This window comes from Melanostigma gelatinosum (genome assembly GCF_949748355.1).
Source record: "Melanostigma gelatinosum genome assembly, chromosome: 4".
Lineage (NCBI taxonomy): Eukaryota > Metazoa > Chordata > Actinopteri > Perciformes > Zoarcidae > Melanostigma > Melanostigma gelatinosum.
Window position 1 is genome coordinate 26,394,305 of NC_136637.1, and position 16,256 is coordinate 26,410,560.

Sequence of the window (16,256 nt, forward strand, 5' to 3'; positions counted from 1 at the left end):
AATGGAACAGAAGCGTCAGATGAAAAGTGATCAATCAAGAAGCTGCAGGTGTGTCTGCTGCCGCAGGAGGGCGGAGCTCGCGAGAGGAGACACCCCGGAAATAACGCGTTTTAAATGTTCACGCTGTGGCTCACGTGCCGCTTCCACCTCAAGCACTGTCCAAACTAAATTAACCTAGCATTATTTTAAATCGGCATCAATAAAAAATAAAAGTTGCATCAGTAATGGCGTCACCTGGCAGGGCACGTGAACTGTCGCGCCCACGATGCTCGTGCAGGACTGGTTATACTGGGTCCGAGACGGTCGAGTGGACCGGTTATACTGTGACACACAGCCCGGTGTGTACCGTTCATATCATGGCTGAGGGACGAGCGAGTAGAGAGAAGGTGAACCCGGATCAGTTTGTGGAGGAGGACTTCGCGGTGCCGCTCGTACAGGTGAGTACCACGACACGCGCAGCTGAACTAGCGTGAACTCTCCAGATGAGAAAGAACGTCAACGGAACGCTTCTTTGCAGCAGCGGCGTTGCCTAGCAACGAAGTGTTCGTGCCACGCGCGTGTGTGTAGAAATTTGAGCTGTCTCATCCTTCGATGTAATATGTTTTTTTTGTCAATGGACGCTGTGGAGTTTATATTGTTCACACGTTTTCTGCTTTGGTGCTGTTTTTTGAATACTTGATCATGTTTGTTTAATTGTGCGCGTGCCGTCTCTTTTCTGGTCACCTGTTGTGAGGCTCCACGAGGAAGGCGGTTGTAAATATAATTGATAATCTGTTGTAAGCACAGACAGCAGAGTGTCCATTTGTGGGTTTGGATAGAAGGTGTCTTGTTGCTGCTGGTGTTGTTCCACTGGACATTTCATTTGCATATTACTCTTTGATTTAACAGTATTTCAAGACGTTATCCAAAAGCACAATAAAACCTCATGGTTTTAGGAATAACGTAAATCAGTGTCCTACAGAGAGAGTACTACACCAATGTCTCCACAGCTGAGATTGGTGGCCTGTAGTACTAAAACCTCTGTTGAATAAGCCCAAGAGGATTTCATAATCAGAGGCATTAAGGCTGGCAGTAACATTTACTCAGAGTACATTTTTAACTGACCTACTTTTTGCTTAAGTACATTTTTACACAAATACTATTGCTTGAGTAACATGTATTTAATGTAAAAGTACTTTTAGTACAACGTTCGAGTATGCTTTCCACCTCTCCCGAAAAATACGTGTAGAGTAAAAAGTATATTTGCCACTGAAATATAATGGAGTGAAAGTAGAAAGTTGCATAAAATGGGAACTCTCATTAAGTACATGTACTTGGTTACTTTCCACCGCTGTCTGCCTCCCCAAGACGAGATACGACACAGGTTCTTACCACTAATATTAAGGATGGGACGATGAGGTGATGTCACACAAAGAAGACAGATTTAGGATGTAATAGGTAGAAATGGTGGCATGTTTCATTGGCCAGCTGTCGTCGTCTGAATTTGAAGACATGGAGAGATAAAGTATGATTGCAAGTGTGACGAAACATTCTGCCGCTCGAGAGTTGTAAAAGGACCAAGACACTTTAAACTTAATTCAAGATATGAATTAAAACCACATTTGCTAATTATAGCGCATTCATTCGTAATGTCTTCATAAGGAGTGTGCCGGAGCTTTCTTAATTGCATTTTTGATGGCGATGGTAAAAAAAAAAAAACGATCACATCCCTCTTTCCCAATCACAGCACTCATTGTTCACGTTTAGTGCAAATATCAGCCGCGTGCGTGTGTTGACTCTAACCTGGTGTTAAACCACAGACTAAATCCTATTTGGAGCCATGCAGCGCTCTGGCAGACAAAAGCAAAGCCAGCAGCCAGCTCAGCACTCGGAGGTAACATTTACACAGGGGACTGAGAACATACTGTGGATCCCTACAGCTACACAGCCAGCTTGTCAAAGCTGTCTGTGAACTACAAGCTGTCAGGCCTTATGGGCTGAGGACCCCACCAGGACACGGGAGGTATTACACGCATAGTTAGGAAACGCTGCCACTGTGAGTTCTGGACAGCGTTTTGTGTTTTGCGTGTCATCTTATGTGTTGCGTCTTGAACCAGGAACATTAAATGTGTTTTGATTTAAAAGGTTCATAACCAGGTACAAGAGTGATCAAAAAGAAGAAGAAGAAACAAACCTTAGTCCGCAGTGTCCAACACTTTAATACAGAAAACGCATATTAGTTACAATGTCTCAAAATAACCTACTAAAAACACAACAAATGTAAAACACATTACAGTTAAATCAGCTATACACAGGAAAATGTACACTATATAAAACACATATATACACTCTTAATATATTATTATATAAAGATTTGTGTTTTTTTTAAACCTTTTTTAAAACTGGAAGCCAAACAGCTTGAAGGGGGAGTGTTTCACAGCAGAGGACTGTTGAATATCACACTGACACACCATATGTTATGGATAGGTAGTTTTTACATACAGTTGTTGGATCCTGTGTATTTATCGTACCAGGTTTCTGAAATGAACCGTTGAAATAGACAAAGAAATGACACACCTTTCTGTTAAAACCGTTGCGTGCTATTGATAATACTGGATTATACAGGATCTAGGAGCCACGCTGCTTACAAACAGTACGGAGTTACATGTGCAGCTTCATGCGCAGTGGAGTGTTTGAAGGTTGTGCACGATGACGACTCTTCTATTTACAAAAAAACCCAAAACAACTCAATGCCGTTTAGCTGCCGTGAACCGATTAACAGTGAGCATGTGTAAACATGATGAGCTGGACCCCAAACCTCACCAGTTCATGCCTTTCAACTGATGATGTCACTCATGGATCCCACGGGAAATGTGAAGTGGGAAAAAAACCAACATATTTAATGAGTGTGAAATCCTTCAAATGACAAAAACAGAAAAAGACCACAATGTTCACAAATTGCCCAAACCCCCCCCCCCCCCCCAAAAAAAACAACTAAATTACATATATATGTCTGAACTCTACTCACTCTTTCCTCAAGCTGGTAATGCTTCCACGTTCTGTTTGTCTCCAGGTTTCTCTTTTGTTTCGTTTTAATCATTTATATATATTTTTTTTTACAAAAGCAGCAGACTGAGGAGCAGGAGTGAGAGCAGGGAGCCGTTGGCTGCTGCTGCAGCCGCCGTGTGCGACGCTGCTCGGTTGTAAAGACGAGGAGACCTCGGGGAGTTCTGCCTCAGTTTGCTCGGCGGCAGCGCCTTTAAATCCTCCAGAGCGCCGAAGGCCGCCATGGAGAACTCGGGGTCCCCCGTGGTCAGCAAGTCAAACACGCAGGACTGAAAGTACACGTCCTCCACCTGCAGAGTCTCCCTACACTTGGCCGTGGCCCGCTCCACCGTGTAGACCTGGTGAGGAGGCCGCAGAGGACCCAGCTCCGTGTTGGTGCCCTGCAGGCGGGGCTCCTGGCTCTGGCGGCCCAGCGTGTGCTCCTTGATGAGCTCGTTGCGTGGGCAGCCGTGCAGGCACAGCTGCAGACCGCCGTTGTCCTCCGAAAAGTCCAGGGTGTCCTCTGGCATGCGGATGGCGAAGGTCAGGTAGCTGCCCACGCGCCGGACGATGATGGACGTGCCGATGTAACGGGCCTGTATCTTCACCTGGCGGCCCACTCCGGAGCCGCCGCGCTCCGCGATGGTCAGGCTCTCGCCGCCGCTGCGAGTCCCGTCCTGGAAGGCCATCGGCAGATCATCTGTGGTGGCCTGGTACACCTTCTGATCCGTGCAGCCGCGGAAGGACTTGAAGATCACAGTGATCTGAAAAGACAAGAAAGAAAAGATCAGCACTATCCTTTTTATTTCGTGTTGTAGTTTGACTATTGTTCCTTAAATATAAATAATCTTCTTTGCTTAAATGTAATGACGAGCATTATAAAAGTATGCCCTAATTAGTCTGGAATAAGAGCAGTACCACTCAAAGCCACACGGTGGCAGCAGGAAACCAAACATCTTGACTGCTGTGGAAGGTGATGATGGCCCACACTGGCCTTTTTACAGAGTGGCAGTGATTGCTGTCAGTGGTCCACTGGATTGTTACCACCCACAAAGAGAAACTGCTCAAATAAACCTCAGTCATTGTGTGGTCCTCGCCATTTCCTTTCTTACCTGGAAAAAGAAATACTGACACTAAAACTAAAAGGCAATAACTCCACTAGTCCTCCCTGAATGTTGGCTCAAACAACACGTTTTCATAACAGCCTCAAATCTCCATGCATCTTCCAACACTGGCAGAGTGACTGACTGCGATTTGTATTCCGGCTGAGCTTTGAAAAATTGGGGCCTAACCTGTGTTTCGTCAAAGTATCTTGACAAAGCGGTGGCTGTGGTTACGGTTACACTTGCGGGGATACAGTATTTGATGGATGATTTCCTGTCTCAAGTCTGGCAGCTGCAAACAACTCCGAAATCATGATGGGGGCATGCGGGTGCCGGCACAGACTTAGCCGACAACAGGTTTGCATTAGGCTGCGAACCCAAAATACACTTTAAAATGCCTTTGATGAGTTCATTCTGAAATCCCTAGTGCAATATTTGTTTACTGTGGAGTTAACGTGGGAGTCGGACTATTTAAGCCTATGATTCTAATAAAAGCAGCTCTCTAAACCTCTTTTAATGGACATTATCTGTGCGTGCTGAGTCTTCTATACAAATGTGACTAAGTAACAAAGACATGATGAAGGTTTCAACAATTTAAAAGCATGACAACCCCAACCTATTTCATTAACCGACTCAAAAGCCCGCGCTGCTGTCCAATTATTCCTTTATTTTTCCACATTATTCCATATTTACACAAAAAGGCACACAGTTAATTATTTGACCAGAGGGGTGAAAAAACATTCCTGATCGTGGCGGTGGAGGAAAACGTTTGAGTGAGCGTTGATCACTACCATATGACCACCCATGTGTTAAAAGGTAGAGCGCTCAAGCATGTCTGTGATTCAACACCGCTGACGACTCCCCTCCTCTCGCTTTCCCCTCAGAGATCTGAAGGAGCTTCAAGACAAGAGGAATGCTGGAAGCTCGAGAGGCACCGTGGAATGACTATTAACTTCACATGCTGATGCTTTATGGCAACACTCGAGCTAGCTAGCAAGCACTCACAAGAAACAGCCTGCTATAATCTTACTACAATCAGCGTTTCTAATATTGTCGTGGACGATTGTCGCGAGAAAAGAACTACTCGCCCTCAAAGGCTCTGATTTTATTTTTGCAAAACCTTTTAAGTTTTGGAATTTTAAACTCCGGCTGCAACTTAGTTACGATAGTTTAAACATTTCGTAAAGCCCACGATCTTAACTTTGCTTGTTGGAAGGCTCAACATTTATTCTTTACCGTCTCATATCAATATTAGAATGTGATCCAAGGGATTATTTGGCATTTTTGCTTGGAAAAAAAAGACACAAATGATTAATCGGTGATCAAACTAAGTGCGGCTTCGTAACGTAGCAGCTCTGCTCTACAGCCATCCTTACCTTGCTGGTCGCGGTGGCGCTGGAGCCAAGCACAACGGGCACGTTGGTCACCTGCACCGACAGGAAGCGGTTGTCAATCAGAGGCCACGCCCCTTCCACCTTGCAGGTCTGAAACTCGTCGCGGAAAGTCCGTAGGTGCGGGTCTCCGAATAATCCACAGTGGGCGTATTTCTTCTGCCCGGCTGAGCCCGACATGAGGACCCGGTTCTCGTAGTCGCACAGCTCCGACACGGCCGGGCGAGACGTACTGGGGACCTTGGCGGAGGAGGTGGGCCCGTCGCTGGAGCAGTTGTGCTGATTGAATAGCTCCTTAATACGGAAGACGGCCGAGTGGTAGACCAGGTCACCCCTGCAGCTGCGCGCCTGCCGCCGGGTGCACTGAGCGTAGGCCCGCAAGGCAATGCAGTAGTCCACATCTAGAACCACGTCATCCTGCAGACCACTAGAGGGCGAGGTGGAGGACACGTAATCCGCGTTGCAGCGCTGGATTCGACACTGCTGGCAGTGAGCTGGAAAACAAAACAAAAAACACAAATGAGCATCAATATGTCATTAATTCATCACAACAACCGTGAAAAGGTTTGCTTCTCCACCCATTTTCATAAGTAACCTCCCTCTCTGACTGATACTGCTAACTAGATCTACTAATCTGGACAAAGAAATACATCTGACGAATACGGATTCATTGCCTCAGCACAGTCCAAACGTTTCCACTATCGAGTTTAGCTCAATCAGGAGAGCCATTAAAACCAAAAATGTGTGAGCTCACGAGGCCATGATCCCACACCGAGCAATTGAAGTCCATTAAGCTGCACGGCGGGGTCCGGGCACACGGGGGCAGCTAACTTCCTCAAGAGGAACATCTCAAAAAGTCACACTTGTTCAGCAACTCTGGGCCCAAACTGGATGCTAGAGGGACAATGATGGGGGCTGTAAAGCACAGCATGTGATATTTGGGAGCCTAAATTCTGGGCTTCTTGTTAAGTTACGACTCACATGTGGGATATTTATTATCAAGGAAAACAAAAGCAAAACAGCAGCTATGTCTGTAGGAAGAGTGTGGATGTTAATCACACTCATTTCACTGTAGTGTTACGTTTGGGAGGGATGTCTCGTATGCTGATTGGGATATAATAACTTGTGCTGTTTTGTTGATATATTTTCCATTTCAGCAGCATCCACATCACAATACACCACTTTTGCTGCAAAAACAGGGATCCGTTGCAACAGACCGCTCCTCTATTGCAACAGAATAATCTTCTGTTTACTCCGAGCCTCCATCTAATCTCCCAACAGCGTGGACAAAGACAACAAGATAAGCGCTGTGATTTCACACCAGTGCACATGAATATTTCTGCAGTTTCTTCCTTTTCTCATACGTCTGATTCACTGAAGAGGGGGGGGGGGGGCAGGACGGATGATTAATGCATCTCACAGCCGCTGCACTTCAACACGAGCTCTGATATAAAAAAATAAAACTGCGATGGAGTGTGAGAGGTCAAGTTGGGAGGCATCCTGCATCCCTCCTCTGAATTCCAACAGGCCTCCCCCCCGCCTCGCTGCGAGGTCACCCTTAAGTCTGCTGTGATTGACACTTTTGGACAATCACTGCCTGCACGGCCATCAACAAGCGGGCATCTCCCCAAAGGGTCTTTATGCTCCGGCACTTAGTAGACTACCAACAAGTGTGAGGACCATGAGGGGAAGCACACAGCATTTGTATCAGTGGAGATTAGCCGATTTAAGGAAACCCTGGAGATAAAGGACGGCCATTAGAAAGGTGTTTTCTAATGGCTTTAACGTCGTCTTTATTTCACACGAACGAGAATCAACATTTTCACCAACATAGCCACAGAGTGCCTGAATGGACCCAGAGCCAGCTCATAGTTACACAATAAAGGCTGAAAATACTTGATGGTATTAAATACTATTTTTAATCACCTATATACCATCGTGACTACACTTTGACACCATGTTGATAATCTAACTTTTAATGAATATTACCTATTTAAAAGGACCTACATTACTCTACCCAAAGTCTGACCAACTATGTTTTGCACCATAAAGTTGAACCTATGGGGCCTCCAGGGGTCTTTAGATGTGATGCTGCACAATTATTCATTATTGTGTATCTTTGTTTTGTTTTGTCAGTATTTAATATGTATATGAAGACAAGATTTGCAGTTTGCATGTCTGAATAAAGAACATTAGGTCAAAATCAATCATTTGAAGATGTTAAACGTCTGACATCTTTCATGTGATCTTGAAAGATTAACATTTACATATCAAAATAATAGTAATAATTAGAACGTTATGAATATCTACATTGAAAGTGATTGTCTGTTGACTTTCTCATTTCAACAAAAAATATATAGTATTCAGACATCACTGGCCAAAGAATAGTTTTACCGATTTGTTCAACTTTATCTAACATCGCCGACAGTTGAAAACAAAACGCACCTCCTTTGCGAAAATCAAATATGCGTCTCATGTGTGTCATAAACGCCAAATTACGAACTGAAACATGAAATAAACCAGCTTCATAATCCAGACAAAACCGTAGTGGTTTGTGATCTCTAACGGGGACAGAGGAGCGACACGTTCCGAGGCCAAAAAGTTGGACCCCCATGCTTGGTAGCTAACAAAGTTAATAAGGGAAGCATGAAAAACATGGTTCCCTCGGGTTCACCAACAACTAAAATAGTCTAAACTAAGCGTTTAAGTTGCACTCAGGACTTTAACAGTAAACGTGACCGTTAGTTGTCCGATTAACGGCATTTTCCGGTTAAAAAACAACACGCTCCGTAGTTTCCCTTCTCGTTTAGACTGCGGGTTGCTGGACCCCGGTTTGCTAGCGAGCTATGCTAACGTAGAGCTAACCCGTAACTTCACACGACTTGATAAAAAAAACAATGGCAACAGCGACACTTGTGTTTTTGTCAAAGGTATTAACCGTTAAGCGGTTGGTGACAACGTGTTTTGGAGTTTGAGTTTGTTGTTTTAAGCGAGACTGGTTGGAAATATGTTAAAAAATAGTCCGTTAAGTGGGTTAACTCGTGCTGCTGAGGTGGTGTTGTCTGGAGGCTGAGATCCAACAGGACGGTATTACTTTGTACGGGATACTTTTCAAAACAACCATCTTTAAACACCGGACAAACACGCACAACTTAAGTTACGATGTGTTCAATGTCAGAGCCGTTAAAAGAGTTTGAGTTCAGCCACACCGCTAAACAGGGAAAACTTTTTTTCCCACCTCCATTGCGGAGGAGAGCGGGGACACACAGCTTCGCGTGCCGGAGAGGAGTGGAGAAGCACGGATTGGAAAAAAGAAAAAAAAAGGCACCACTTACCTGGTCGAAACAGCAGAGAAAGTAAAACCATCGTCAACGTTACACAGTCCAAAAGCTGCCGCTTAGCCGTGATCTGTGGTCCGCTTCTCCCCATACCAATCCATTCAGTTAGAATGGAGTTCCTCGACTGCTTCTCATCGACGCTGCGGCTGCGGGGAAAATCAGACAAAAATTCGTCTTCCTTCCCAAAGCGCTGTCATTCAAAAAGGGGGCCCCTGTCTTCAGGGCTGGCTCTTACGAGGGAGGGGTCTAAACGGCGGGGGCCCCAGAGGTGATTGCTGGCCAATGAAATACTAATTATTCACTAACCGCTCGATATTTACATGTAGTGGCAATTATTGGGATTAAGGAGAGGGGGGCGGTGTGAAGTTATAATTGCCCTGATTTATAGTTGAAGAATCACAAGGTGCTGTGGTTTATAATCGTATAACAATCTTTTATTACCTGGACATGCACAATGCTAAGGTTGGAGTTACAACTTGGAGTTACTCTGCACGATCAGATGGGACAAGTTATAAAGCTGCTTTTATGGAGAGCTGAAACAGACTGGTAGAAATGTTTGCACTACAAAGCACTGAGGGACAACTGTCCCCTCTGACCCCCCCCCCCCCCCCCCTCCTCCTCCAGGGGACAAATGTGAGTGTGTTTTCGGCATTAAGCAGGATTCTCCCACCTGTTTTCTCACTCCACATTCAGTGTTTCAATAATAGAGTTTGATTGACAATTGTGTGTGCAAACTAGCATATTTTACCTTGCTTCGTCTATTTTGAATCTAGAACCTGATAACTGTGATGAACTAACTATAAAGTAATGATTTAGGCTAAGGAGAAGTATAGTGGTATATACTATTATATGATTTCCTCCATTACACTGATTAGATGTGATATTTAAGGTCAATAAATCCCTTCTTTTGTCATTTTGTTTGGTTAGTGGGGTTTAAACCTGTTACTCATGGGGCATTGTGTGTTTTTGTCACATCAGAGAAAATACTCAATTATTTTCTCTCAGCAAAAAAATCTCAGTGAGCATTTCATTTTTCCATTACATTTTCAGTTAGCAACTTGCATTTTACTCTTTTTTTTCCTTTTTGTGGCCAACTTTCCGTCTCTCTCACCTCCTTCAACGGCACTCTGTCTTTCATTTGCACAGCTGCTGTGAGGCCGGACCATCTGCAAGGCGCACACACACACTGACCGGCTCCTTTTTCTCTTTTTTTTAAACTTCCCTGAGACACACTCTGTGGTTTTATGTGCCATGCAAATAAAGAGATGTAATGCACCGACCCAGATACTGGATAAAGAAAATCAACAGTCACAGTTTGCGTATTTTCTAGAACTGGAATGAAACGTTAAAGCTTTGTTTTGGTGCAGCTGGAACATTTGGCTTGTAGCTGTGGGTCTCCCTCTGCGCCTCCCTCCTGACTTTATGAGAGAGAAGTGAACCCAGACAGTTATTGGATCACTGGTTTTTCTATACACATGCAGGCTCCTCCGGCCACACAATTGTGTATAATTTTGGAGGCTTGCTTGGTTCATCTGCTGTGTGGCTGCACTTTATGGTCACATTTTAAATCCCATCAAGCAGGTTACACTTTGTATTCCCTGTGACAACTTTGACACGTGGGCAATGACGCAGCGTCGGCGGCAGATATGTTGATGGTGTGCATGCGCTGTGCAGCAAATAAAAAAGCGTCTCACCTGTTAGACCGTTTCTCCTCGGGAGCGAGAGGTGACATCTCCTGCAGAAGAACGCACAGTGTTTACTTTCAATTTGTCTCAGCTGAGGATGAGAAAATGCCCAGACAGAAATAATACATCTGCATGCCCTGATGTGTGTTCCACAAAGCTAAAAGACAACAAAATCAAAGCCAGAGCTTCGCTCAATAAGCCGCTGTCTACTAAATGAGCTCAGGATCCACACTGCGGGACTGATGAGCACTGAAGCAAACAGTTAATTGATCCAGGTGGACACTAAGGATGAATTCAGCACATGAAAGGAGCTCCCAGACCGCCTGTCAGGCTTGACGGGTGGAGAAAGACCTCTTTCTTCCCATGTTTCCTTCTGAGCGTCTTGCATTGCATGACCCAGCAGTTTGTATATGCTACCAACTCTAAAACAAGTCAGAGAGAGGGAGAGAGCGGCTCCGCTACAAGGGTGTATATCGAGTAAAAGCAAGGCCCGTATATTTCTCCTGCTGACAATTGATCGCTTGTTCTGGTACAATAGAGGGAAAAAAGAGATAATTTCTACATGGACTGTGGAGAGAAAGTGTTTAAAGTTTTGCACCAACATTAAGACCTAAATGTAGTGATTAAAACTTAGCGACAGAAAATGTAGAGAGTGAGGTGAAGGAGACTGAGAAAGAAAGAAGGGAGAAGGAAGGGGGGAGAAGAAAAAAAAAAGGGGGGGCGGGTGAGGGATTGGGTTTCCTCTGACTGTGTGTCTGGGCAGCTCCACATGTTCCTCATTACGGTCCTCACACTGTGGGACCAGCTCCACACCGGGATGCTTGTTTTTGTTATTAGGCCCTACGTGCTGTGGTCTGGTGAAAGCCCGAAAAACGGTGCCCGTCCGGGATCATCTCCTCGGCTCGCTGTCCTCGAAGCGAGGGGAAAAAACAACTGCAGTGACCTCGCATATCTACACCGCAACGTGGTCCGCACACAGTACTCCATGAAAACCGACCGGTAATGGGATTTTACACACGTGTATATTCACGTTTCTATAGCATGTAAATACAGAGCTGCTTCGTTGCAAAAACCTGCCTCCTCTGTTCTCTTTGCCAAAAACAGGAGCTGTAAACCTTAAACAATTCAGTTTTTCTGGAACTGCAATGTTTACAAAACACTAAGAAAAAGTACAGTTTCAGGAAATTGTTGATGTGTCACGCTTCAGATTTTTGTTCAATTTCATGCCCATCTAGATTCGTCAACCGAGACATGTATCATGTTTCTTCTGGGGCCCGATAACATCAGAGATTGGGATCAGAAGTAGCACGCGCCCTCTGCAGCCTCCGCAAGCACCACACGGTTGCAATATAAGAGACGAGCTTATTGAGTTTTGAACAGGAACCAGAGCAAATTGACTTTTTTTTTTTTCTTCTGAGGGCTCCTGTCTGAAATGAAGTGGCCTGTAGCACAGCTGAGACAGAGAGTGAGATGGAGAGAGATGCAGAAAGCAAGTATGTCTGGTTCAGGCCTCTCGCTGTTAGAAGGGGATCTGTTATCTCAGCGGAGATAAGGGAAACTGTGGTGTGAGTGTATACGGGGCAGCGCTGATAGCATCTCAACTCAAGGATCCCACTTACGGCACCCTGATTGATAGCTGACAGCACACACAGGGGGGCCTTTGGTGTGTTTTTGTAGGTACCCCTCAATAGGTATCCATGCAGGCATCTGTTTGCTGAGATCCTTTGGATCTTTGTCTCCAAGTAAACAGGAATTATCACACTTGCATGTCATAAGAGTAGAGAGTCTGCTAGTCGGGGGCCCTGCACTGCCTGAAATCTTTACTTCTGAGTATGGAAACAAAAGGAGGATAGATTTTCGTGAATTCATTTTAATATAAATTAGTTTTTCTCTCTTTCTAACTCGATCTGAGTTTTCTGTTTGTTGCTTTGGTCATCGCCACACTGCACCAAACGCCTCTTCTTACTCCCTCGTTTCCCTCGGAACAAATGTTGATGCAGCGTCAGGCCCCGTGCTCGTGAATAGACAGTCAACTGACAGGTAACCCTAGCTGCGGGGTCGCGGGGTCGTCCCGGCCTGATGAGGGATGATGGGTAAAATAAATGGAGAGCAGCACACAAGGGGGCCTCTGATGTCCTCAGCCTAAAGGGAGAGAGTTCAGGGCCGTTTGACCTCTGACCCAAACCCTGCATATGTGTTTGTGAGTGTGTGTTTTGAGAGTTAAATCTCTCCCCAATCTTGAATTCTCCAATATGTTTTTTATTTATTTATTTTTTTAACCTGGCTTATTTGTTTTTCAAACTAATAAATCAATTAGCAAAAACAGTTCAACATATGGCTTCACTGAGCCGCCTGTGAAGCTTACTTCAATGCATAACTTTGTTTGAACTCGTAGAGAGTCTAAGAGTCTGCAACAGTTGGTATTGTGTCTGTCCTGGCCCACCCAGACCACTGAACCAGGAATAGACGAATAACTTTGTTTGAACTCGTCTTTATGACGACTCCCACGCTTCTAGTCACCTGAGCCATGTGGTTAGAAACGGGCAACAAATTGCTTTGTAATGACCTACGACAACTCTCTTTGCTCCTAGAAAACCCAAATGTTCGTCATACCTCGAATCCGCGCCCTCCAGCTGAAGAATTAACACTCAATAATTTCATCTTAACAATTTTTTTTTTAACTTTCAATTTGTGCCTAGGTCCAAAAGAATGTTTGAACATATACTTTCTTCTATTTTAGATTGTATTTTGGTTTTTGAATCTAAAAATCTCCTTAAAAGACTGCTAGCCAAATGCTAATGAAAATGCTAAAATTCAAAGTGAGACGTTTTGTTTCTATCAACAACCCAAAGAATCCTGCACTAGTTTGGCGGTTTACGTTTTTTCTCTCATTCATTTCAATAGACTTGAACAGACCTTTATGACATGCAAGGATTCATGGTAATAATGTATAGTTTGGATTTTTAAAATCCCTTCTCAAATCTTTAGCCCGATACGTGGAGTTGTAAAAGCTGGTTCAGGTTTTTCCGCCGTGTGCTCTCAACCGTTTGCCCTTTACACCTGCCGGCTCGAGGCTTAATGGTGATAGAGCCCGTCCTTCGCTTAGTCTGCAACAGTTGGTATTGTTTCTGTCCTGGCCCACCCAGACCACTGCCCTGAACCAGGAATAGACGAACAGACAATAACTCAGGAGTGTATACATTTAGCCATTCTGATCTACCAAAGTTTCTCCAAGGAGGCGTTCGGAGAATGTCACCTGCTGCTTGGGCTGATTTAGAGCACTGAAACATGGAGGAGCATGGCAATGGTGTCCACTTCTACCAATCGAGTTTAAATGAGTCACTGCAATGTACTGAGCACAGATCTGTGAGGTGGAGAAAAGTCCACATGAAGTTCTGGGACATTGATATGGATGTTTGTTTTCTCCCCTTTAGCTTTCCAGCAGATGTTTCTCACATTTAGGTTTAAAGAAAAAGCCGGTCCTTACCGGTATATGCTTGTACGGGATCATGCATGTCACACTCTATAGATTAAAACAACCCATCAGCTGCTACGTTTGTGTTGATGAGTCGCTACCATTGACACTCCAGTATGTTAGTGAATTATTGTATCAGATCTTAAGACAATCATATTTAGTGCATTGTCCAAAGTAAAAGTCACAATCAAAGCCGGTGTTTCTAGCAACATCATTTCATCTTCGCAAAAAAAAGCTTCAGACGTGTCTGAATCCGAGGATGTTGTGAGTAAATCCAGAGAGGAGAAAAAAAAGAGACTTACCTTGGATCAGTGTGTTTGTGGTATATGCTGTGTTGTGAATTGGAGCACTGCTCTAACTGGAGTTTGAATGAGCGGACGGCGTTAACCCTTCTTCCCTCTACAACTTCAGCTGGCCAACTAAGGGCTCGGGCAGCTACAGGGACAGATAGCCATTGGAATCAAGGCACATGACAACAGCTGTCCGTTTCAAGAATCGGCACTTTGATTAGAGTAGGATGGTAGTGAGCGATGTGGCCTAATTCCCACATATCTGGGTAGGGCACTTCTGAGAAGAGAGAAAGGAAAGAAAAAAAACTCAACGGAAAAAAGATTGAAGCACAATCACATGCACGCATATTCAGAAACATGCACAGTTGCAAACACACCCACATTTATACTACACTTATGCTGCTTATATTCCCAGATATTCATAGGCTTGCAGCCATGTGTCACACTTGGAAAGCTGCCCGTATTCTCTAAAAGTCCATCAAACACACAGACTGAAGGATATAAGCGCAGCCGACCATTGGCCCCAGTGTAAGCTGAGCATGTGTCCGACATGAATGAGCCCTCTGTCTGTTATTGTGGTCGATCCTCATCCCCTGCCGCCCCAGCCCCACCCTCACGTTATCGGTGTCTCGCCTTCTAAAGTAATTATTTATGTGTGTTTTTGGCTTCATTTTCTGTTGTCCAAACATGCTGTTTATGCTTGGTAGCAATCGCTGAAAAAACACCACGGATCCACAGCGTCCCTTACATCCATCGTCTTTCATGTGGCGTCACTGTTAAAGCGCGATATGAGCAGAATTTGCAAACAAGAGGGATCATGCCCCGTAATGGGTGTTTGGTTATCAGTTGGCGGCTGCAAACGGGCCGAGGAGATGTGAATGTGATTAACCTTGCCAGACTGACTCAGCGCACTCGCTCAGGGATATAAGCATGCGTTCCCGGTGATTTATAGATGTGGAGTAGTCAGCCACAAGGCCTCGGGCTGAGCGAGAGAGCGAGAGAGAGAGAGAGCAAAACAACAGTACTTAATTCAAGTCTGACAAATATTCTGCAGGAAATCCACACAGACTGCTCCATCAAATCGTTCAGACCCCCTGGTTCTTCCACTGTTGTAAATTGCAACTTGTAAACGCTAGAGTTCCACATTAACAAAGCTGAAAGAAGAAAAAAAAAAGCATTGTCTGTTTTAGTTTACTTTAAGCAGTAACACACCATACTGTTTCTGTCTTGCCCAGACAGCATCGAAAATGCATCTTTGCAGGCTCCCTGGGAAATGCGTCTCGGAACAGCTGTGAATTTACAATAAAAGTGATTCTTAATCCTGCATGTATTTCTTTTTAAAGTTGCGAAATTGTAAAATACCTCAGGCTGAATATGATTCATCCCACATTGTTCTCCCCTCACTCAGAGTTCTGTCCTTTTTAGGCAAGCAGCTGTTCGTGCAGACAGCTGCATCGGACATTCATTGCAGCCGAGAGGCAATTAAAAAATCAACTCAATGTTGTGTTTCAGTTGATCCATTGCTATTTCTACTTATAATCCCCTCTCTCATGCCTCCCCTCTCTTTTACATACACACACACACACACACACACACACACACACACACACACACACACACACACACACACACACACACACACACACACACACCATCTCTTCCTCAGTAACGCACACACGCCCCTGCTCTGAGTGATGATGGCGGGGTGGTATGGCGATTCGCCATTTTTCTAAAGACAAAAAGCCTCAAATCGGAGTGACACGGCACTGATGGATTTGAAGCATTGTTGAGGCCGGAGAGGAGCCATGTAATCTCCAAGACTTACTGGCCCACAGATTTTTTCCATATCTTCTTCTGTGGAGGTATGCGGCCACACAAAGTCTGCCTGGCGTCACAGTGGCATTCAACGGGGAGTTAAATCGAGCTGAGGCCGTGCCACGTGCCACGAGC

At 44.7% G+C, this 16,256-nt stretch overlaps 1 protein-coding gene across 1 annotated transcript; it reads right to left on the bottom strand.

Annotated features, from left to right (window-relative positions):
• Positions 1 to 2,180: 2,180 nt before the first annotated feature.
• Positions 2,181 to 14,418, bottom strand: rgmd (RGM domain family, member D). Its single transcript, XM_079267677.1, has 5 exons — positions 14,319 to 14,418; positions 10,551 to 10,591; positions 8,854 to 9,002; positions 5,504 to 6,012; positions 2,181 to 3,788 (listed from the first exon to the last, which is right to left on the bottom strand). The coding sequence occupies exons 2-5, from the start codon at positions 10,586 to 10,588 to the stop codon at positions 3,096 to 3,098; spliced, it is 1,389 nt and encodes a 462-aa protein (XP_079123803.1). The 5' UTR covers positions 10,589 to 10,591; positions 14,319 to 14,418; the 3' UTR covers positions 2,181 to 3,095.
• Positions 14,419 to 16,256: the final 1,838 nt, after the last annotated feature.

Bases quoted from the DNA above. Each gene is read 5' to 3' on its own strand.
- rgmd (XM_079267677.1), bottom strand. From the start codon at position 10,588: ATGTCACCTCTCGCTCCCGAGGAGAAACGGTCTAACAG. The intron at 6,013-8,853 runs GTAAGTGGTGCC...TTTGTTTTCCAG, and splicing joins TTCTCTGCTGTTTCGACCAG to CTCACTGCCAGCAGTGTCGA. The intron at 3,789-5,503 runs GTAAGGATGGCT...TTGTCTTTTCAG, and splicing joins GCGCCACCGCGACCAGCAAG to ATCACTGTGATCTTCAAGTC.